The sequence below is a fragment of the Phaseolus vulgaris genome, chromosome 8 (assembly GCF_051622355.1).
Source record: "Phaseolus vulgaris cultivar YP4 chromosome 8, ASM5162235v1, whole genome shotgun sequence".
Classification (NCBI taxonomy): domain Eukaryota; kingdom Viridiplantae; phylum Streptophyta; class Magnoliopsida; order Fabales; family Fabaceae; genus Phaseolus; species Phaseolus vulgaris.
Genome location: NC_143505.1, coordinates 11,866,040 through 11,891,799, shown reverse-complemented (window position 1 = coordinate 11,891,799; position 25,760 = coordinate 11,866,040). Strand labels below are relative to the sequence as shown.

The following is a 25,760-nucleotide window of genomic DNA, read 5'->3' as shown; positions in this document are numbered from 1 at the left end:
TTTCTGTGTTGGTTAATGGAAGCCCTATAGAGGAATTTAAACCTTCTAGGGGGTTGAGACAGGGTGACCCAATGGCCCCTTTTCTTTTTTTAGTGGTTGCTGAAGGTTTAGCAGGATTGGTTAGACAAGCGCTGAGAACGGAGGTTCTTAGGGGCATAAAGGTGGGAAGGAATAATGTGGAGTGCTGCTTACTACAATTCGCAGATGACACACTCTTTATGTGCGAGGCCTCCTTTGATAGCATTTTTACAATTAAGGCTATTCTTCGTTGTTTCGAGATTGTTTCGGGCTTGAAAGTTAACTTTCACAAGTCTAAGTTGACTGGTATCAAAGTGGACAATTTTGCTATGAGCACGTATGCCAAAACCTTGAATTGCAATACGATGAAGCTACCTTTCCTATATTTGGGGCTTGAGATGGGTGGGAACCCGAGGAAGAAACAGTTCTGGGATCCGGTAGTTAAAAAGGTAGAAGCCAAACTTAGCTCTTGGAGGGGAAGATTCCTCTCAATGGCAGGACGGATTTGTCTGCTAAAATCGATATTCACGGCCATACCTTTGTTCTACTTATCTATCTTGAAAGCCCCGGTAGCAGTGTGCAATAAAATCAGCAGTATTCAGAGGAAGTTTTTATGGGCGTGGGGAAAACATAACAAATCCATACCTTAGGTTAGCTGGGATAATGTGTGTAAGCCCTTAGAGGATGGAGGATTGGGGGTGAAGGAAGTGAAGAACTTTAATGCTGCACTCCTGGCGAAGTGGAGAAGGAGAATCATAAGTAATGAAGGTGGAAAATGGATGGAGATTATATCTTCTAAATACAGTTCATCTGCCGAGAACATGCATCTTAGATCGAAAGACCAATCATGGTGGTGGAAGGATATCATCAAAGTATGTGGTGAAGGTGTAGCAAACGGATGGTTCCAAAAGGCCATTGGGTGGAAAGTAGGTAACGGAGCCGTAGTGAGATTGTGGAAGGATTTATGGCTCGGGAACGAATGCCTGAGATCGACGTATCCTAGATTATTTTCTTTGTCTCTTGATCAAGGAAAAAAGGTGGGAGAGGTAGGGGAATGGGAAGATAATAGATGGCGGTGGAATTTGAATTGGAAGAGGGTTAGGTTCCAATGGGAGACGGAATTGGAGGTCGAAATGCTATCTAGATTAAGTTTGGGTGCATTGAGTAAGGACACCTCTGACCAACTGCTATGGAAGGGGGACCAAAAGGGTATGTTCTCGGTAAAATCAGCATACTCTGTGTTGACTAACCACCAAACCCCAGCTTCTAAGGAAAGTGTGTTTAGTCTCCTATGGCAAGCCAAAGCTATGCCCAAAGTTCTCACTACTGCTTGGAGAATCCTTATTGACAGAATTCCTAGTAGAGTGAATTTGTTAAGAAGAGGAGTGCCGGTGACATCAACCTTGTGCGCATTGTGTAATCGGTTGGATGAATCTTCCCAACACCTCTTCCTAGAATGCGTGGTTGCACAACAAGTTTGGTCACGGTGCTATCGATGGATTGGTGTTTTAGGGGCCCAAAATAAGGATCTCACGAACCACTTTATGAATTTCCACTTAGCACACCTTTCTAGAAAACAAAATCAAGTGTGGTTAGGCTTGTGGGCGGCGATCGTTAGCTGTATTTGGGAGCACAGGAACTTAGTGGTTTTCAAACATGGGGTCCCAGACGCTGATGAGATTTTCCAGCATGCCCAGCTGCAGTCCTGGTTATGGCTAAAACACAAAACAGTTGGTTTTTCGTATGCTTTCTCGGATTGGATCCTGAATCCGAATCAGTGTCTCATCGAGGTTCGCTGAATGTCGGGTGCTTGTGCTGGAACAGGAAAGGAACATCAGAAAAGGGAGGTTGCATCCTAGTAGGTATAAGGTGGAGTTTCTTCCTGTCTTCGATAGAGGTCATGCTTGGAAAGTGGACAGGTTACGAAGTGCTCCCAAAGTCCAAGGTTATGTAGGTGCCCTGCCAGATCAAGTTTCTTTAGTATAGTTGGGATTTGGTAGGATGGTAGAAGGGTGATGCTGGTTTTTTCTTCCTTGGCAAGTTTGTTCACCTCTAAATCTGATCGATGTTCGGTTTTATGGTCGGGATTATATTTTATGTAGTCTGGACGAGGCAGTATATTGTGCTAGACGCCTCCCAGTACATCTTGGATGTGGGAAATCATTTACCTTTTGTTTGGAGTAGCCCATATGCCTGATGCCACTATAACTCTTGTAGGGGTTGTCATGTGCGAATTGTGTATGCCTGGATAAGGCTTACAGACACCTGGCGTTGAAGTCATTGTGCAACAGCTAACAACAAGCTCAATATATTGTTTTGGAAGTGTTTTGCAAGTACTCAACCATTCAAAAACAGGGGTGCAGAATTGTTCCTCCTCTGGTGCGATGTTTCACTGGGAAGATTAGTTGGTGGACTAGCAACAGCAAGGAATTGGCAGAACGCAGATTGATGATTCAAAGCTGCAAAAGTTGGTGTTGTCTCCCTTGTTTTTCTGGTTTATGCAGCTTTTGAGGTGTAGGTATAGGCTGTGAGGTTATGTCTAGTTGTCTGTGCGCTAGTTTGAGGCCATCAGTTTACCAAGTTGTAAAGAATGGCTATAAGTACTTACAGGGGTTGTTTTTGAGTTTAACATGGAGCACCCGAATGAAGATGATGCACAATAAGTGGACCATGGAGGTCTCTTGGCTGCTGGGGAAGTTTGGAGGTCCTGCTCTTAGTTTGCGTTTTTTCTTTTGGTATAGAAATCAGTGTAAGGCTTAGTTCTTGTAGCATAGAGCTTGGTTTATCCCTTGTTTTTGTCTTGCCTTATGTAGTTTGGTTAGTGTAAAAGGGTTGGGATACCCCTTTGTATCCCTGTTAATTTTAATTTCATTCTTTGCTGATAAAAAAAAAAAACTATGTCTGCTTATGGTATGATTTGTAAAAGATTCGTATCACATATAGTTGTCTACATAGTATTATATTCTAACAGGCATAAATTATAAAAAAAAAAACATGAAATCTAAAATATACATATACAAAATTAAAAAAAAATATCAACAGATAAAACAATTCAACTTTGACATTTAAAATGTAAACTCTAATTTCCCAGCTGTAAATGAAAATATTAGCCCAAGTAAAAAACTTTAAAAAATATCTTCTTTATTTTTACATGCTTCTGTTTCTATTTTTAGAAAAGAATAAATCTTTTAAAAAATCACATTCGCTTTGCATAATTAATTAAAGGTACCATTTTTGGATGAACGTTGTTGTAGAGCGATAATATCTTTTAACGCAACTGACTCTCGAATCTTAAATCTAATTTTGCATACTATCTTTTTTAATTTTTTTATAATTGTACTTATCGGCATCGAACGTGTTATGTCACTTCGTTTCGGTGACCAACCGAATGAATACACATTTAAAACACTTACAATAAATAAGTAGTTAAGGCAATTGCAAGAACTTTCTGAGAATTCGGGATATGTCCCACCAAATTCAGGTAACACTCTGAGAAATCAGGGAACCTCCCTATAATCAAGCTAACAATGATATATGATAAATTCGCCCCATTAGCACAAATGACCCATAACTAAACACTATAAATAAACCTTCGGCAGAGGAGTAATATATGCTTTTAATCAGTTCTTAATATACATTTCGTGTACTGAGTACTTACTTGATCGTCAGAGTATCTTTTGCAGGTCAACCCCAACCGAGTGCCAATAAATTAAAGAGGCAAACTTAGAGTGAGGAGCCACTACTAGATATATGATAATTAGTAACATTAAAAAAATGTTACTAATTAAATCAAAGAAAATGTTACTAATATGATTTAGTAACATTTTATCCAATCCAATGTAACTAATATTCAGTGTATCTAAAGACTTTTAGTAATATTTTTAATAGATATACATTTATAAAAATATCACTAAATACTTTTAGTAACATTTATTTAATAAAAAAATAACATTTTAAAATTGTTACTAAATCTTTTTAGTAATATTTTTTTAATAAAAAGGTAACACTATAAAATGTAAAAGAAGTCCATGGTTGTCGACCGAGTTGTTTGAATTCAAAAAAGTAAAAGAACACTTCCACAATCGGCGAAATGTCGAGCTGAGAACATAAAATAATGAAACCTCAAATGAACGCCCAATTATTCATATATAGTTGGACAGGAGTCACGTTGAGCTCGGTCAACAACTCTTTTTCAAAAATCGAAAGGAGAAGACGCAACAAAATTTTGGTAAAAATGGTATCATAGAAAAAGCATAATGGTCCATCTGGGTTCGACGACTCATCACTACATATCGGCTCGCCCTCCCTACATACCACAACTTTCACTAAACTCTCATCTTTTTTGCTTAGATCACTCCAGTTTCCCTTAACTCTCCAACTTTACGAGTAGTGTAAGTGGGGTTTCCTTAAGCAATTTTTTTTTTACCCAAGGGTAAGCAAAGCTATAATCTATCTTTGAAAGCAACTAAGGCATGAACAAGCAACTAATTAAGACGCCCTCTTAGACGAAACACTTTGTTGTAAGAAGGCGATTTTACCTCATAGTCGCCTTCTTACACGAAGCGCTTTGTTGTAAGAAGGTGACTTTACCTCATAGCCGCCGTTTTAAGGTAATTTAATTTCAAAAATGTCATCGCGTTTTGAAAGACAACGTAAACCATATAAGTGTTGTGAATGTAGTGTTAAAAATAGTCATTTTTACACTCGTGTTAGTAATGTTAAGACATTTAGATTATTTTGACAAAAACCATGAGATGAGATTAAATTGGTATAATTAGTAATAAATATGTTAAATAGAGACTAAAAAGACTTTATAGGAATTATATTGTAATTTTATTATTATTAATTTTAAATATTATTATTTTATTTTTATATATATAATTATCATTATTATTTTATAATAATAATAATTTTGTTATGTTATATTTCAGTATACTTTATAACGTAAACATGTGTTTTCTGTGTAAAATATAAATGGTTATATTTGATAAAAAAAATGCACCATTATATGAATTATTTTTCCAAACATAAATGATTATGTAATGATCCTAGTTGATTATGTGACTCAATGTGAGAACATGCATGTAATTTAATCAATTTTGAGCTTAAAACTACGTTAACCAAGCACACAAAAATAAGAAATCAAGACAAAGAGAGGAACAAGGCTATATCAACGCAAACAAGAAAGAATGGCTATGGCTATGTCAAAGCAAAACATTGAAAGAAAAAAAAAAAGAATATTAGAGTAACTAAACCAGACAACCAAACGTGACATAATGAGAGTATTAGGGGTAACTATTATAAAAAAACTAATAACAAAAATATAGTTAGCTAACACCTATCACTAAAATAAAAGATACTAAGAAATCATATTATGTAATAAATTCATGTGAACACCCTTTAGTTGAATAGAACTTAATACTAATGAGACACTACATAAGACTATGATGTAAATATTGAATTTTAAGTTTTACGTAGGTCTAACGTAAAACTCAACTTAAATCTAGTAAAACTTCTTTTTTTCACAACAAGTTTGTATTTTTCATGCTTATCTACTGCAACAATGCAACAAGGGTTCTCTGTACTCACTGGTGACCCAAAGCTTGTTTCTCTTTCGTATTTACGACTGTTTTGGGTGCTGAATGTTTCTCTCCAATTGTATTATGGGTTTAGATTAATGGTATAAACATATACTTTATTATTCAAATTCTTAGTTATTTTTTAGATCTTAATCAGAATGATTCATGTATGTGTGCATTAAATTGCATTAAATTATTGTTTGTTAATTGTGATATTGAAATCTTCCATTTGTTTGTTTAAATGTGAAACCGTTGTCCTCGTCTATGTATCTTTTGAATGATATTCTTTATCTACGCTTTGTCTAGTAAGAGGTTGAAATATATCAAGCACTCTCTTGTAAATTTATAATATTCTTTTATTGACAAGAAAATATTCTTTAGAATAAACCCAAATAAATTATAATCTCTCTTGTAAATTTATAATATTCTTTTATTGACAAGAAAATATTCTTTAGAATAAACCCAAATAAATTAAATTGATTATATTATTAATAATTAATTAATGTATATGAAGAAAGAATATGAACAGACTCGGAGACTAGATTGTTTGTTGGTTAAATAAAAATATGGAAACATTGGCAGTGCACCCTCCATTGTGTTTTTAAATAAATTTGAATGGAATACTAATTACTTTACTACTTCTTACCTTAAGTTGCATATTCAAACACATGAAATTATGTGACCGTCCTTGAGTTTAATGTATGGAAATTTATAAAACATAGATCTAAAATAATTCTTTTAAATAAATTCGGATGGTCAATTATAAATATTAATTAGGTTGTTTTTGGAGGATTATAGCTAAGTATTAAGTACTCATTGTTATAAATAACTGCTAGTTAAATAGAACTTATTGAAGCACTTAAACCACTAAGAACTCAAACGTCGTCCAATCTCAAAGGAGACAAAGGCATCAACAGCAGCATACTGCACCTGTTCAGCACTGAGCAATACATTGTCCCACCTACTCTTAGTGATCTTCTTGGGCTTATCAACCGCCACTCCCAACACCCTCAGGCCCAATGTCTTGAGCCCAGCTGTGTTCAACATACGGTCACTGAGCTTCTCCACAGCAAGGGAGCGAAGGTCGACGAAGTTGGCTACGCGGAGAGAGCAATCTTCTAGAAGCTTCTGCACGTCGCCTTGGATCCCAACACCCACAAAGGTGTGCTTGGCGTCACCGAGGAAGGAAACGAGGGAAGCAGGAATGAAGGGAGCGTGAAGTATTTGAAAAACAAGGCAGCGACGACCCACGCAGAGTTGGAGGGTGGCGACGGGGTTGTTCATGCCACGGCGGAAGTTCGGGCGCCACTCGATGTCGAGGCCAATCAAGAGAGTGCTTCGGCGGCGGTGGCGGCGGAGGATATCAGAGCCAGGAATGGACTTCGGAGGGGTTGGAGGTGAGGAGGGTGAGGATGGTGTCGGAGTGAAAGGTGACGTTGTAGAGGTTGCGGTGTGAGTTATCCAACCGGCGTGTGGGGTTTGGGTTGTAGTTTCCCATTCTTCTTGGCTCGTTCTGTTCCATGAGTGTTGTGATAAGCAAGAAGAGATGTTAGAGTATATATAGAGGGAGAAGGAGTGATTGAATTTTGATTTTGCCATTTTCAAGTGAAGGGAAGAGGAATACTCATAACCATGCTTGCACGCGTAATGGAGACAACGCTTCAATGTCTTCTTATTTTTTGTGCTCCTTTCCAATAATGTTTTACTTTAACAATAAGAATTAGAGGGATGATAGTTTTCACATTTTTATCTATTATTTCATTCTAAAATTTTACTTATTATAATTATCTGAATATAATATTTTTGTTATTAAAAAAATTGTTACATAGCTGTTTTCAAAATCATCATCAACAAGTCATTATTATTCTAACAAATATTTAATTAAACATACTCCTATTTTCTTATTATTTTGTATTAAAGAGATTCTTTTATTCTCCTTCAGGACTCTGCATATTCTACACTCTGTAACGACTCTCTGTGAAACTCTTCCATTCCCTTTGCTTCCAACTACTCTCCATTAATGAAACCATTTCATTGTACACTGTCACTTCATAAATGGTGACATATTTTCAATATTAGGAAGCGAAAATGCGATGTTCAATGTCCTTGCTGCAGTACTAATTCTCTTGGTTTTCCTTCTATTCTTTTAATCTCTTTACAATTAATGAACAATTCAACACTAAATACTACTAGTTAATTAGAGTCTAATTGTCTTTTCAATGAAAATACTTGAAATGCTTAGAAAACCTCTTGTGTGAAATCAAAAGAGAGATCCTTTCAAGCATTGTGTAACAAAAGGTTGTATTCTTAGATACTCGATACTGGCTTTTTCCCGCTACAATGGGTGCTTTTGAAACTGAGAAACGTATTTCCTTGAAGCTTATGGTACTCAAAGAAGAAAACAAAGTTATCTTTGCCGAGACAGGGAAGGACTTTGTGGATATTCTGCTTAGCTTCTTAACGTTGTCTTTAGGAACCATTGCAAGACTTGTTCGCAGGGAGTCAAAGTTGCAGCCACCTGAAGCTGCATCACTGAGCTCGATCTATCAAAGTGTTGAGAATCTTCCCAAAGAGTGTCTTCGCACAGATACGTGTAGAAATGCTACTGCGTCCGAGAAACTCAATGGAAGCTTATTGTAGGAGTTTGAAGATAAACATTGACTACACAGAACCCACACAGTATTTTGAAGGTAAAAAGTTGTACTAATGTGGATACGAAGGCCCGCCCAGTCTTGATAAGCACCTTCAAAAATAAAAGTTGCAGATGTGGGAGTATGCTTGAAAAACCAATTTCTCCTAAAACCTCTGATGTTTTCGATGGTTTTGTTAAGAGCAATCTCAGTTTCATGATGATGGATGATCTGAAAGTTTTCCCACACTCCTAAAAACAAGTCTTCATTAAGACAGTTTTGACAGATTTGTTCTTAGGAAAACTTACTCGTGACATATCACATGAAAGTGGAAGAATAACTTCCTGGAATCTTAATGCAAATAATTGCGATGAAATCGTAGTGAAAATAGTGTTGAGAAAATCTAATGGGAAGATACTGTTTGATGTAGGAAAAGCAGATTTTGCTGACTATTCCTTTAGGAGGAGCATTACGTTTGACGGAAGACTGTTCTTATGTTGGCAGTGTGGATGGATTGTGTAAGAGTATTGTTGATCTAGATGAATATTAATTTACCACTAAGGTTTTATCTTTCTGGACCTTTTATGTTTTTTATGGGCTAAGCCGATATGTATCTACATGGTGTATTTATCATGCACCTCCACATGGTATATAATATGCAGTGTTGAATCTTTTTAATTTATCACCAAAACGATAGTTATCAATCCATACATTATAATCTGTTCTCAATATGTTTTGATTAGATTCCTCGTGATGCCTTTAGTTGGTGCCATGCCATTGTGTTTGTTTTCGTTATTCTGCGCTGCTGTTTAATACGTGAGTTTTCTGTTTGTATTGTGCACCGTGGACATGTTTGTGCTTTTGCTTTTGCACCCATGTTTGGCCATTGCTGTATTCTATTTATTTGCTTGCAGGAAAGTTACACTGCTTTGCTTTGGTTCAACTTTTCATTGTTTTTTAGTGCAGTGAATAACGTACGGTGTGTGGGTGCACCAATTTTCGAAATTGGTAGTTTTGCGTTTGAGTATAATTCTGCTGCCATTTGTGGTCTTTTTGTTTTGTTGTTGGGGAGTACAGTTTGTTTAGTACAGGACCACCACCGTACCAATTTTGGTAGGTGAATTGGAGAATCAGACGGTATTGTTATGTTTACTTTGTAGTTTTTAATAATTAATTTCATTCATAGAAAACTAAATTTGAAAAAACAATGAAATACTTGGAAAAGACCAGTCATCATTAGTATGAATTAGATCAAATGAGAAAAGAATAACAAAAATAATTAAAGTTTACAATAATAAATCAATATATGATGGTATATAATGTTGATGATAACATTATTTATCTATATAGATTACATTCTTTACGATAGAACTTCAGGAAGTTTATTCTATTCGAGGTGGTTCCATTGAGAATTTTTTTGGAAAAAGGTAAATTATGTAGAAATGTAAATTTATTAAATTGTTCTTATAATCTAATAAATATAAACATTAACAAAAATTATACCCTGTATTCTAAATTGTAGGGAAACTTAAACAGATTGCGAAGAACAATTTTTTGTTGAAGGACAAATTTATTGTTGCAGTTTTCAACATATGTTATAAAAATACATATTAAAATTTATAATAGTATAATACTTTTATTTTGTTTTTAATTTTCGTGTTTATATATTATAACCAGCTCACTCAATTCTAAATTCCATTGTTTCACAGAGCTTTTATAGGTAAATTATATGATAAATATTTCAAGAACTTCACGTTTAAGCAAAATAAATGGTATGTTGGTTTCCCGAATCTTAGGCGGTTGATATCCAAAATAAAGTTGGTGTCCCGAATCACGAAACATTTTTACTTTGAATTCCATAACAACTATAAGAGAGATTGCGTTATAATTAAATTCATTGTAATGATTTTGGATTTGAGTAGACTGTCACCAAATCTAAAATTCTATTAATCCAGAGAGTTTTGTGGTTAAAAAAGGAATGAACCATAAAAAAACTAATATCAGCACAAGTTTTTCCATGAACACAATTAAACCCAGCGTCAAACATTAATCAGAGTGAAATGTAGGTAATAAAGGCATAAATCCGTGGAATCATGGAAAGCAGCAGAATATCAGACATGGGCAATTAAAGGTATTCAATTCAGAAACATAAAAGAAAACATTCGGAATGCTAACACAACACGCAAAGATAACAGGTGACAGTGAAAAAATGACAGAAATAGCAGAAGTTACTAACCTAGCAAACGATAAAATTGAGAAACGAGAGGCAGAAGAGAACTACCAAATCACTGGTTCCCTCAACCGACGTCCAATCTCATAGGAGAGAAAGGCGTCAATGGCAGCATACTGAACCTGTTGGGTGGTGAGCCAACGATTATCCCATGAACTCCTGGTGACACTCTGCGGTTTCTGAATCTCCACGTCGAGAACATAGAGGCACAACGTCTTCAGTCCAGCCTGCCTCAAATGAGGATGACGCCAGAGCTGATCCGCAGCCAGAGGACGAAGGTCACAGACATTGGCCACGTGGAGGTCATAGTCTCGAAGAAGCTTATCGGCATCAGCTTGGATCCCAACGCCGAAGAAAGTAACATTAGAGTCTTCCAGGAAGGAAGCGAGGGAACGGGGAATGTAAGGAGAGTGGATAATCTGGAAGACGAGGCAGGCGTGACCCACGCAGAGTTGGAGGGTGGCAACGGGGTTTTGCGTGTTCGTCCGAGTGTTGGGTCGCCACTCAACGTCCAGGCCCACCATGAGTCCATGACGACGGCCGGTGTTTCTGGAGAGCCACGTGGCGACTTCGGAGGGGTGGGATGTGACCAGGGTGTGGATGTTGTGGGTTTCGAAAGTGACGTCGTACAGGTTGTAGGTGTTGTTGCGGAGGTTGTGGTCCACCACGTTTACAGTCGCCACGGGGTTGGAACGGTTGCGCATCCAAATCGGCACACCGTTTCCGTCTACTAACTCTATCATCGTTAATAAGATGCAGAGACTCACGGCGTTAGAGAGGGTTTTGATTTTTAAGGGAGAAGAGAAACTGTATTTCTATTGCGTCTATTTGAACTTCATTGACACGGTTTTATGCATTTTTTTTATTAGGTATATACATATCTTTTCCGTTTTCGTTTTTCAAAATTTGGATTTCCTAAATTATAGCAGTAGTTTTCATATTTTATTAATATTCTTTTAGAAAACAAGTCTTTTAAGAATTTGTTTTTATAAATATGTTATTGATTAAACAATAAAAGTTACGTAGAGATATTACTGTTTATTATATGAATTTTCTGTCTATTATCATTTGCTCTCATATTAACTAATTGTGACAATTGATAAGTTGAAAACATATATAGTATGTGTAATCATGTTGAAATTTATAAAATTAAGAAAATATTAGTTATTATTAAATAGTATATATATTTTAATTTTTTTTTATTTGTTACCCATTTTGTAATATTGATACCGTGTTTTGTTTTCACATATGTAGGGGAAAGGAAAGGAGGGAGGGAAAAATAGTATTTTTTGTGTTTGTTCGAGTAGTTTTGAAAGTAGGGAAGTGGATAGAGAAGAAGGTGAGAGTCTTTTTTTTATTATTCACATAATTGAAAAAAATTGTGTTGATCCTAGGTAGAATTCTTATATTTTACTTAAATATCATTTTGCATGCATTTTATTATAATATACGATCTACAAAATTAAATATTACATAAAATTTATTTAACAATTTTAAAAATATTTAATTATACTATTAATAACAACATATAATTATAAATAATAAAATAAAATTATAATATCAACAAAATATACATAGTTATATAAAATTTCAAAAATATTTAATTATACTATTAATAACAACATATAATTATAAATAATAAAATAAAATTATAATATCAACAAAATATACATAGCTATATAAAATAACAAATGCATATAATAATAAATATTATTTTAGAAATTTTAATATATTTAATATATTTATTTCAATTTAACACAACAAGTAATTATGGATATTATATACTAGAAAAATTTAATTAACTCAAACCTAAAAAAAAATATCATAATTCATTATTTAAATAATATTTAATAATAAAGATAAATTTGTAAACTTATATTTTACATGTTTAAAATAATTTCTAATAACAGAGTCTTCATTGCTATCAATGATCATTATGAATAAAACGGTATACTCAATGAGTTTTTAATGACGAACGACTATTTATGAAGCAATGAATGACAATCATACGGTCAATACAAAGACGGTCACCTAAGATATCTATATATACTTACTCTTTAGGAAATATCATTTATCTTATTCGATACTCTTAACTTTCATACGGTTAAGAACATAACATATAATATTTTCTTTGTGTGCTCCAAACCACTTAAGCATCGGAGAGTCTTTTTCAGGTGGATATCCTCCTCTCATTAAAACCAACTGAAAATTTGTTCTCCGAAAAACATCCTATTCGAGTTGCACTTTCCAAATTCATTTCTGATAGAAACATTTGGCGTCCACCCTCAAGCTCTATGATAAAACTTTTCCCAGGAAACAAGTCTTTTAAGAATTTGTTTTATAAATATGATATTGATTAAACAATAAAATTTAGATAGAAATATATATGACTGTTATTATAGAATTGTCGGTTTATTATCACTTACTCTCGTGTTAACTAAGTATGACAATTGATATCGGTGAAAACATATATATTCTATGTATGCATGTTGAAATTTATAAAATTAAAAAAACATTAGTTATTATTAAATAATATATATTGAGTATATTTTAGTTTATTTTCTTTATGTGTTCTACATTTTGAAATATTAAGATTGTGTGTAGATTGAGGAGTCTAAAAGCAAAAGGAAAGTGTAATGTCCAAATTTAGAGTACTAACATAATTCATCCATAAAAGTAAGATATAATAATTAATTTCATTTAATAGGTGAATTACGATAATAATATTAAGATATTTAAATTATTTTGACAAAAATCATGAGATGAAATTAAATAGGCCTAATTAATAATAAATATAGAGAATAAAGATTAAAAAAATCTGTATAGAATCATAACTAGGAGTGGAAAATTAAATGAACAAATATTAGATTAAAGGAAAGATAAGAGAGGAAAGAGGACAAACTCAGAAGGCCAACTTAGGACCCAACTACTCCAGGAAGAGATTGGAAAGTGCAGAGAAATCAAAGAAATTTTTTGTAAGTAATTTATTAATGTAATAATTACTATTAAAAAATTATTAAGTAAAAATTAATTTTAAAGATAAAAAATAATTAGTTGTTATATTGATTAAATTATATATTATTTATAAGATTATTTGGTAGCTAAATTAATAGCTATTATTAATAAATAATTTTTAAATTGGTATGTAATCTAAAGTTTTGGTAGTTAAAATTTTGGTAGTTAATTAATTATTGATTTAGAAATTATTTATAAAAATAGAAATTAATTTAGATACTATCAATTTGTTTAGTTTAATTTAATTAATAAATAATTATTTTTTGTTTTTAAATTTTTTTTTTATTTAATAAATTTTTTGTAATGATTTTTTTTTTTAAATTATAAAGTAATATATTTGTAAAATAAAAATACTCATATAATATAAAAGTTAGTTTAGACTACATATTAAATTGTAATCTTATTATTATTAACTTAAATATTATTATTATTATTATTATTATTATTTAATTTATATTATTATCATTATATTTTATAACGATAATTATTTTGTTATGTTATATTTCATTATACTTTATAAAACATGTCTTTTACGTCTTTTGACAATGTAAAATATATATGATTATATTTGATAAAAAAAATACACAAATCCATTGTATGGTTTTTTTGTTTTCCAAACATAAATGATTATATAATGATCATAGTTGATTATATGATTCAATGTGGAGAACATGAATGTAGTGTAATCAATTTTGAGCTTAAAAATAGGTTAACCAAGCGCACAAGAATACGAAACGAAGACAAAGGGAGGAACAAGGCTATGTCAACGCAAACAAGAAAGAACGGCTATGTCAAAGCACACAAGAAAGAAACAAAGTAAAAGAATATTAGAGTAAGGAAGCAAGACAATCAAATGCGGCTAAGTGTAAGAAACACATGTTTTTATAAGAAGTTGTAGGTCACTCCTCTTTCCTCTCTCCTCTTTCATGTAGAATGACTTTTTTTCTTTTCACTAAAATCAGAGATATTAAGAAATCACATGCATGTAATAAATTCATGTGAACACTAATAACGTAGAGGTAAAAAGCGACCAAAATGTGTGATCTCATGGTTGTAATTAAATGGAACTAATTGAATATACTCTAAGATTCATAGTAAAACTTAATATTTACGACCAAATACGTAAGAGTATAATGTAAAATATTGAATTTTACATTGGACGCTACTGCGTTTGGCGAGAACGTGTATTCATGCGACGTTTTATGTTTTATTTTATTTTTTTTAATCTTGTAATCATGGAATGTTTCTTTATTCTCCGTTAGATTATGTGTGTAAAAATTAATTAAAATAATACGAATTGATTAAAAAATTAAAATTTAATTAAGATAAAGAAGAATCTCAATTATGCATTTAAGTATAATTTCTATTAAAAATCAGTTTAGTAGATCAAAAGATTAGAACTACTACATAGAATTAAAAAAAAGATATTTTTATTGATCAAAACCCTAAAAATCTAATGGGGAATTACAAATAAATAAAGTAAAAAGGATTCACTCTTCCATGTGCAAAACAAAAATAATATAAAAAAACAAAAATAAGACCAAATTTAGAGTGTGTTGTGCAACTATGAGACTTGATCAAAAACTCTATTACTTTTTCATTTTGAAGTCTCTTTCGTAATGATCTTTTTCATGCACAAAATCAGATTCAAAATCTATCCCATGATATTGTTTTGTTTTGCAATTATCATACGTTTCCTTTTTTTTTTCAAATTATTAAACATATATATTCATTTGAGATTTTTATTATTGTTTCTTTTCTAGATATATTGTTTCTATTTTTTTTTTTAAAATTTGTACATTTATTGTCATTTATTCCTGTACTTTTCATTGTTGTGACGAATATTTCAGAAGATTTTTTTTAATAATATTTAATATTTGCTTTATTTTGAAGAGTTTTGTAGAGGAGTTTCAATTGCAGAATTTTGAGAGAATATGTGTGAAAAGATTTGTTTTCAATTTTTTATATAAGATATTTGTACATTTAATTCTTAGATCATATTTATTTCTTTTATGATTTAAAAAAAAACTTGGATTAAAAATAAAATAAATAACAATTAAGATTTAAAAAATATATTAATTAAAATAGTATATTTATCAAGATTATAATTCAAAAATTATAATTAAAACTATAATGAATAGGATTATGCCGATTAGATATCTATCTATTTCTGCCACCAAAGTAGGGGGAAAATAGTAAATAGTAGTAGCCTAGTAGGTCGTGTCAGTGTGTGCGATTTTGTTAAATGTGTGTGGACTCAATTAGTGTTCAATGATCCAGGAACAATTATGAGAGGCAAGAGTTTAAAATAAAAATGTTGTGGATTTTATGTTCATATTTTAATGGGAACTTGCAGATTTGAATGAGATTTTTTACATTTGCCTGATAAAATGCTATGCACCTATTCTTCCTCCATTGTTAAGCAACAATCAGTTTATATGTGGCGCATACCTCCTGTTTCAGCTTGAATAAATGACAATTAAAATGTTGTTGTAATATTTCATTTGCATAATTTATGCAAAACTACTCAAAATTGTTCCTCTGCATGCATAAGGATAGTAAGATAGATATATTATATTAAAAGTGGACATATAATATAACATACATTGAATGACTCAAAGCCATAAATAAACGGAGTGAGATGAGGGGATAGGGGAGAATGAACAAGTGATGTGGTATCCATGACCTTGTATGTGATACACTTTCACTTAGTAAGGGATATCGATAAACCAAAAGAATTCGGTTAATCATTCTTCATACACAAACTTGTGTAACTGGAGTAAGTTACGCATATTAAGCACCCTAAAAGCCGAAAAGAGCTTCACACTATCGGTTCTTCAGATGTTAAACCAAATAAATTAACAATCACTCACATCAATCTTAGAACGGCCACGCACTCTACAAAGTCATCCTACGTCTTGAAATTAGAAGGATGAAGTTCCTAATCCTATTCAAGAATATCCGACACCTTTTCTCTCCTTCAGAGTTGTGGACAGCCAATCCAAGCCCTCATAAAGGCCATACATAGCTAAATCATACATAAAAAAACAAAAAATGTATTTCAATGAATATTTACATATTATAAATTAACATAAATAAAAAATAACCTTAAAATTGCATTAACATTTAATAAAATATCTCAGCAATTAGTCTCATGGCCCGATCCACCTAGCAAAATGTAGAGAACTTGCTGACCCAAAAAAAATTACCAACCAAAATGAACAGAATGAATTCGAATACAGTTGAGAGGCAGATAAAAGGGTTCAAATGAAATCAAAATAGACAGGAGATAGATTTCAATTATATCAGGCGACGAGGAAAGAGATTTCAGGGCAAAAAACCACGTTGTCTCTCATTTAGCTCGCCCAATCCAATTCACAAAAATAAAATATTGATAAGTGCCAGCTTAGCAGGTGGCTGTAATATAACAGATTATGCAGAAAGAGAGAAGAGGGATATTTCGGGTAGGCGAGAAGCTGAGGAAAGCAGCAGATAAGGCAAAGGAGCAAACAAAAGAGTGTTTTGGTGAAATAGATGGCAATAGACTTCACTGCTCCGGAATATATTCCATATTATAATCAGTTAGATTGACACTAAAATGTGTTGTGTTCGGAGGTGTATTTGTCTGGTGGGCTGTCTCCATCCGACTTTCGGCTTCGCCTATAAAGATGTCACATATTAATACAATACAACCTGAAATAAAATGTATTTGTTATGACAAATAGTTATTATATTATCTTTATCAAATCATTCTAAATTTCGACTTCAAAACGTTTAGTGGTATGGTTTCATGCAAAACCACTAAGTTCACTAAACAAATCGTGTATCACTTTCCACTTGTCCTTCAAACTTTTTTGACGATTTTTCACATAATTTTTTTTAATAGTAGGGAGTCCGGCCTCGTGTAAAGTCATCACAATGTTATTATACCCTTGAGTCATTCAGCTACCGTTAATTCTTGAACCTCGATGTGCCTCATCAACCTTGGCACTTAGAAGAGTTTAAGTCCATCTCTGTCGTCCAGTTTGTAAACTCTCAAATTGCGGTGGATGAATCTGGAACAACACTTTTCCCACTATCCATCTAAATAACTTAAATAAAGTTTGGAGGACATGTAAACACATGTAAATTTTAAACATGAATAAACGTAAATTGAACACATACAATAATATTCTCATACAGATCTTATCATATTATGATTCTCACATATATCCATACAATCAAGAAGGAATAGGCACTTACCTTGATCCATGAGTGATCCTATTTGAGCAATTACTTTATCTCCTTTGTCCCAATCTATCTCTTAGCAATTCCGTTCTTGTCACACACTTTCGTGATGGTTAACAGTGAGACAGACAACTATTATTTGCAGAGACAGAACCCTATAGCCTTTAGTTCCCAATCTCCATCAGATGTAGGTTTTCATTAGGTATATCATCAGATATATATTTCTCGTGTTAACCAATGGGCCTTTTATTCTATTATTATTATTAAATTTTATTTTGGCCCAAAGCCCAAACTCTAAGTCATGTGAGTCACTTTATAGAAATTAATTTACATAATTTCTTACATTCTCCCACTTGACTCATGAGTTATAATACTTTCATGATTTAATAATTACATAAATGCGCATTTAAAAGGTCTTACATAAATTGGTTCTATCATTAATCATAATCAAGGATACAGAAATAATAAGAGTCATGGCGCTTACATGTCATTTCAATCGACACATTTCCTTCCATGTACTATTATATCATCCTTTCTCCTTAATATGACTTTATAATGAGAAATCCATAATAGGTTCAATCATAATGTCATTTTCATCAATAACAACATAATTTGTTTTCCACAACATAATTTACATGCATATACATAAAGTAGAAAACATAAATTTCAGAAACTTTATTTATTCAATGAGCTCAGAGTGTCAAATAAGCATTAATAACAACATTCATCATTCACTAGTAGACATAATGCCCATATTTACAACATGACCATTAAATGTTTCTGAACTTCTTCTTTAACGACAAAGTATTTCAATTCCATATGTTTAGCACCTTTGGAATACTTGTCATTTTTAGAAAAGAAGACAGTTGCAGAGTTATCACAATAAATTCTTAACAATTTGTTTCTTGCAAGTATCTTAAAACTTTCTTTGCAGCTTTCCAATGATCCAATCCTGGATTACTCTGGTATCTTCCAAGCATACCAACTGCAAAACTAATATCTGGTCGTGTACAAGTTTGAGCATACATTAAACTCCCAACAATAGATGCATAAGGTATATTCTCCATCTGTTTCCGTTCCAAATCATTCTTTGGACATTGCATGAGACTAAATTTGTCTCCTTTCTGTATTGGAACAGGAGATGTTGAACATTTATCCATTCTGAATCTCTCTAAAACTTTATTAATATATGCTTTCTGAGAAAAACCTAACAATCCTTGTGATCTGTCACAGAATATTTCAATTCCTATCACATAGTATGCCTCACCCATATCTTTCATCTCAAAGTTATTAGAGAGAAACTTCTTAGTCTCACTTAATAGACCAAGATCATTAGTTGCAAGCAAGATATCATCAACATACAGAATCAGGAATATAAACTTGCTCCCACTGACCTTCAGGTATATACACCGATCAACGATATTTTTCATAAACCCAAAGGACACAATAGTATCATTGAACTTAAGATACCATTTCCTAGAAGCCTGTTTAAGCCCGTATATTGATTTCTTAAGTTTACACACCATGTGTTCCTTTCCTTCTTCAATGAACCCCACTGGTTGGTCCATATAAACATCCTCTTCTAAATCCCCATTCAGAAAGGCAGTTTTGACATCCATCTGATGCAATTCAAGATCATAATGAGCTACTAATGCCATGATAATTCTAAAGGAATCTTTCTTAGAAACAGGTGAAAATGTTTCCTTATAATCAATGCCATCCTTTTGAGTAAAACCTTTGGTAACAAGTCGGGCCTTGTAATGTTCAATATTGCCATGAGAGTCACGTTTAGTCTTAAAGACCCATTTACACCCGACTCTCTTGCATCCTTCTAGCAATTCTATAAGGTCCCATACATCATTCTGTGCCATTGATTTAAGCTCATCTTTCATGGCATCTAACCACTTATCAGAATTATCTTCATTGATGGCGTCTGAAAATGAAACTGGATCATTATCAATACCTAAGTCATTTTCTGACTCTTGTAGATAAACCACAAAATCATTCGAAATAGCATACTTTCTTTCTCTTTGAGATCTTCTTAATACTATTTCTTGTGGTTGTTCTACTACAGGTTCATTGTTAACTTCATGATCATTAATTTGTTGTTCTTCTTCATCGTTGAGTGACTCAACTACATTAGGAACAACAATACCTGAAGTAAAGGTACTAGTTAAAGGAACTTGTACTCTAACTTCCTTAATCTCCACATTTTGTGAAATATCACTCCCACTGGTTTCACCATTTTCAATGAACCGTGCATTTCCAGATTCAACAATTCTTGTGCTATGGTTAGGACAGTAAAACATATACCCTTTTGACTTTGCTGGATAACCAATGAAATATCCACTGATTGTTCTTGCATCCAATTTCTTCTCTTGCGGATTGTATATTCTAACTTCTGCCTGACATCCCCAAACATGCAGGTGTCTCAAACTGGGTTGCCTTCCTGTCCACAATTCAAAAGGTGTCTTTTGAACTGCCTTACTAGGAACCCTGTTCAACAGATACATGACAGTTTTTAAAGCATACATCCACAATGAAACAGGTACAGTTGACTTACTTAACATGCTCCTAACCATATCCATTAAGGTTCAATTACGCCTTTCTGAAACACCATTTTGTTGTGGTGTACCTAGCATTGTGTATTGAGCACAAATACCACGTCTCTCAAGGAACTTAGCAAACGGACCAGGGTGTTGTCCACTTTCATCATACTTTCCATAATATTCACTACCTCTATCTGACCTGACAATTTTCACCTTTCTGTCTAATTGCCTTTCCACTTCATTTATATAACTTCCAAGGCATTCACCGCTTGCGATTTTTCATGCAGTAAATAGACATAACCATAACGTGAAAAATCATCAATAAAGGTGATAAAATACCTTTCTTTATTGAAAAAACTTGCATCAAAAGGTCCACATATATCAGTGTGTATAATTTCAAGAAGCTGTGTACTTCTTGTGGCTCCTTTTTGTGTGTGTTTTGTTTGTTTGCCTTTAATACAATCCACACATACATTCAGATCAGTAAAATCCAAACTTGGAAGCATTTCATTCTTTACCAATCTCTCCATCCTTTCTTTGGAAATATGTCCCAAACGTTTGTGCCAAAAAGGGAAACAAGTGAAAAGCTCTTTTAAAATAAAAATATGTTGTTTCTTCTTTAAAACTTCTTGAGCTACTTCACATGGATCTTTTTGGACCTTCAAGAACCATGAGCCTTGGTGGAAATTACTATGCTCTTGTTATTGTGGATGATTTTTCTAGGTTCACTTGGACTCTCTTCTTGGAATCAAAGAGTGATGCCATTTCTGCATTCAAGAAGATTGCAAAACACAAAGAACAACAACATAGGCTCAATAAGAAGTGATCATGGAGGTGAATTCCAAAATGAAAAGTTCAGCAAGTTTTGTGAAAAGATGGGGATTATGCATAATTTCTCTGCTCCAAGAACCCCACAACAGAATGGTGTGGTTGAGAGGAAGAATAGGTCCCTTGAAGAGCTAGCTAGAACAATGCTTAGTGAATCTTCTCTTCCTAAGTATTTTTGGGCTGATGCAGTTAGCACCTTTTGCTATGTAATGAATAGAGTGCTAATTAGGCCAATTCTGAAGAAGACTCCTTATGAACTCTTCAATGGAAGGAAGCCAAACATCAATCATCTCAGAGTTTTCGGTTGCAGCTGTTTTTTTCTCAACAATGGAAAGGAAAACCTAGGGAAGTTTGATGAAAAAGCTGATCTTGGTATCTTCATAGGCTATTCTTTAACAAGTCATGCATACCGAATCTACAACAAGAGGCTAATGATTGTAGAAGAGTCTGTTCATGTTGTCTTTGATAAGGTGGATCACAAAAGCATTCAAATCCCGAAGACCAGTGCTGAGGAGGATGAGCATAACATTAGTTTGGAGAAGCTAGTCATCAGTGCAGAAAAACAACTGGTTGATTCGTAGAAACAACCGATTGAAATTCTGCAACAGAGTGAGTTGCCTAAAGAATGGAGGATTCCTAGAGATCTGTCAGTGGAAAACATCATAGGGCAGATAAAGGAAGGTGTCTCTACACGTAGCTCCATCTCAAACTTCTGCAGGCACACTGCTTTTGTCTCTCAAATTGAACCAAAGTCAATTGATGAAGCTCTCAAGGATGAAAAATGGGTTGAAGCTATGCATGAAGAGCTGAATCAGTTTGCAAGGAATGAGGTATGGTTTCTTGTTCCTAAAACAGCTGAAATGAACATAATAGGTTCGAAGTGGGTGTTCAGAAACAAAATGGATGAAGATAGTGTGATCACAAGGAACAAAGCAAGGCTAGTTGCCAAAGGCTACAATCAAGAGGAGGGCATGGATTATGGTGAAACCTTTGCTCCTGTTGCAAGATTGGAGGCTGTGAGGTTACTGTTGGCTTTTGCCTGTATGAGTGGTTTCACACTCTTCCAAATGGATGTCAAGAGTGCTTTTTTGAATGGCTACATCAATGAAGAAGTGTATGTGGATCAACCACCGGGCTTTGAAGATCATCAACATCCCAATCATGTCTTCAAGTTGAAAAAGGCATTGTATGGGCTGAAGCAAGCACCAAAGCAGTGGTATGAAAGGCTTAGCAACTTCCTGTTGTCTCATGGCTATATAAGGGGAATGATAGACAAGACTCTCTTCATCAAAAAGTCAAATTTTGAAATTATCCTTGTGCAAATCTATGTAGATGACATCATCTTTGGTGCTACACAAGATAGTTTGTGTGAAGAATTTGTGGCTGCTATGAAAGGTGAGTTTGAAATGTCTATGATGGGAGAATTGTCTTTCTTTCTTGGATTGCTGGTTAAGTAAACAAAGGATGGAATCTTTCTATGCAAATCAAAGTATTGTAAATAGATTCTACATGGATGCAAATGTTGTTGGAAAAGGGGTAGATCAAACCAAATACAGAGGCTTGATTGGCTCTTTGCTATATCTAACAACAAGCAGACCGAACATTATGTTTGCGGTGTGTCTTTGTGCAAGATATCAAGCAAATCCTAAGGAGTCACACTTCAAAGCTGTAAAGAGAATTATGAAATATCTCAAAGGAACATCAACTGTTGGGTTATTGTATCCTTCTCACTCTCCCATTCATTTAATTGGCTATTCAAATTCTGATTTTGCAGGATGCAGGCTAGATAGGAAGAGCACAAGTGGCACTTGCCACCTTCTTGGTTCAAGTCTTATCTCATGGCATAGCAAGTGTAGCTCTCTCTACTGCTGAGGCTGAGTACATAGCTGCTGGAAGCTGTTGTGCATAGATTCTATGGCTCAAACAACAACTTGCAGACTTTGGATTGCAAATCAGCAAGGTCCATTTGATGTGTGACAACACAAGTGCTATCAATCTTACTAAAAATCAGATTCAGCACTCAAGGACTAAGCATATTGAGATACGTCACCATTTCATCAGGGATCATGTAAGCAATGGGGACTGTGAAGTGAAGTTTGTTGAAACTAAACTGCATTTAGCTGATATCTTCACAAAGCCATTACCAAAAGAGAGGTTCTTCTTTCTAAGAAATGAGTTAGGTATCCTTGACCTTCATAATTTGTCCTAAATCTGGTTTAATACCTGTTAGAGTCTATTTGTGAAGACAAATAGGGGGAGAATTGATTGGTTCTTGTGCATCTTTCTCTGAAACTGTTTAAATCTGCTGAAATCTCTGATATCAAACCTGTTTCTGCTTCTGCTGATAGAAACAACCGATTATTTCGAGTAAACAACCGATTGTTTGTATGGAAATCTGCTTTCAAAGTGTGAAAATCTAACTTGCTGCTGTAAGAAGCATTGGATTGCATATATGTTGTTTTTGCAGGAATTGATTCAGATTCAATCAGATCCAACACAAGCAACCAGGGATTTGTCTTCATCAAATAGGGGGAGATTGTTGAATCAAGTGTGTTCAAGCTTTGAAGAATCCAAACCCTTTGAAGGCTGATGAAAGGCAGGATGTGCTTGTTGTTGTTGAGCTGTCTTTAGATAGGATCTGGGGTAGAATTTATATGTAAATCCACTCTTGATTGAATCCAAAGCATAAGCATTCTCAAACCTTTTAATTGAAAAGTGTTTTCAAACTAAGTGAAAAAAACCTGTTATCTTGTCTAAACAACCGATTGTTTTATACTTAGGTGTTTTTAGAAAGGTTGAAAACTATTTTTGATGGTTGACTTGCTGTCAAACCAAAACAACCGATTGATTCGTGGAAACAAATGATTGTTTGTTTTGGGACCATAACAGAAAACTGTTTTGTGCTTTGACTGAGCATTAAATGATTTTATAACTGATTACACTCCAGTTTCAAATGCTTTGACCAATCTTTAATTGCAATAAATGGTTTGTTAAGATTTGGTAACAAACAACTTTTCTTTAATGATAGAAAAACATATTTGAGTTTTTCACTGAATATGCTTTTGAAAAGTTGAGAATTGCTTAGAGATTGAATTGATCAAAGAGAGTGTGAGATAGGATTTTCATCTTGTATTGATTTCAGATCTTTTTTGTAACAAGTGTAATCCTTTGTACTTTGAAAGAAACTTTGTGTGTATAGCTGAGAAGTGTTGTGTGTTCTTGAGGTTTTCAAGATCAACATTCTTAGTGGTGTTGTGCTGAAGCCAAAGGAAGTGTGTGTCTTGAGGGGATCAAGGTCACTTCTTTGGTGGTGTTGTAAGTAATCTAGGGTTGATTGCTTAGTGGATTCCCCAGTGGTTTATGGGAAGACTGGATGTAGCTCTTGGTTAAGAGTGAACCAGTATAAACGTTTGTGTGCATTCTCTTTATCCTTAAACTCTTTAATTTCAGTTTTATATTTGTGAACTGGTATAAACAACCGATTGTTTCTGCGAAATAACCGATTGTTTTTCTGGTGCTGTGCTTATTTGCTTTGTGTTTTGGCAAACTGAATTCTGATTCAAGTATTTCTCGAAGTGATTTCATTTTAGACTTAAAAGTTTGTGAAAACCCTCTTTAAACCATTCACCCCCTCTAGTTTAAAGCCATACATTCTAACACAAATTGATTTTCTGTAAAATCAAAATATTCGAGTGATGTAAGGGTTACAATGTTAGAATCAAACTTTCCCCTTAACTGATTTTGAGAAAGTTTCAACTTTCAAATAGATGTCATGTTAATGAAAGGTTTGGAAAGAAATCCTTCAAATCCATTTTGTATTAGATTTAACTCTTCCAACTTCTTCAGCTTAAACCATCTGAATGAAAATTTGAAGAAAAAAGAATTTTTTTTGCGTATTTTTTATCATTTATGGTAGTTGGTTTATATAATTCATAGTTGTTTTTTATCATTTATTTTAAAATGCATCTAATAATTAATTCAGTATGAAAGTGAAAAGCGATGAAGTTAATTTCTCCTTGCAATATGTTGTTGCGATCTATTCTCGTTGGCTCGATGTCGGTCGGAGTAAGGATGAGCTCTCATCGGTTTCCCTTCTGTTGGTCGGTCGGCTAGTGGATGAGGTGCTTAGGAATGGCCTCCAGGTTTCAGCAAACCGATCTTCTGGGGATGAGGGGGGCTCCACCTACGATTACACTCTGACGCCTAAGTTAATGAGAGCACAAAATATAATTTGTATAGTAAAATATACTGCAAAGATGCAAGTTGAGATACTCCCTATGGTGGCTGTCTATTTATAAGCGGCCACGGGGTTGGATTTCTGACATTGGTCTTTCCAGGCATTAATGTGTCATTTCACAATAACTTTCTATAAAATCTGGATATAAAGTATATAAGTCGGAATAGTTAAACAACGTAATAAGGGATACTGGGGATAATATTTATTATGTTATCGGGGATATGCCATTTATATTCATTACACTATCGGGAATATGGTATTTATATTTATTATGCTATTGGGAATATGTGTGTAGGAAAAACGTTATACTTTCCTTTAGTGGAATTTGTCCCTTGTTGGCGTTGCGCGATACTGGGCCCAGGCCAAAACAGGTCATGTTGTTGGGCCTGTTAGATCCGTTTGCGGTCCATGCTAAGCTCTCACGCTGTCACCTTCCCCAGATGGGCC

The 25,760-nt window shown here is 33.8% G+C and overlaps 1 protein-coding gene and 2 pseudogenes across 1 annotated transcript; 1 reads left to right on the top strand and 2 right to left on the bottom strand.

The window, feature by feature from the left end:
- Positions 1–6,348: 6,348 nt before the first annotated feature.
- LOC137826351 (3'-5' exonuclease-like) lies at positions 6,349–7,226 on the bottom strand (annotated as a pseudogene).
- Positions 7,227–7,937: 711 nt separating this feature from the next.
- Positions 7,938–9,759, top strand: LOC150025425 (uncharacterized; annotated as a pseudogene).
- Positions 9,760–10,323: 564 nt separating this feature from the next.
- Positions 10,324–11,259, bottom strand: LOC137824573 (3'-5' exonuclease). The gene has a single exon (XM_068630238.2). The coding sequence runs from the start codon at positions 11,198–11,200 to the stop codon at positions 10,505–10,507; it is 696 nt and encodes a 231-aa protein (XP_068486339.1). The 5' UTR covers positions 11,201–11,259; the 3' UTR covers positions 10,324–10,504.
- Between the last annotated feature and the right edge of the window lie 14,501 nt (positions 11,260–25,760).

What these genes read in the sequence shown, in the direction of transcription:
- LOC137824573 (XM_068630238.2), bottom strand. Translation starts at nt 11,200, where the DNA reads ATGATAGAGTTAGTAGACGGAAACGGTGTGCCGATTTGGATGCGCAAC.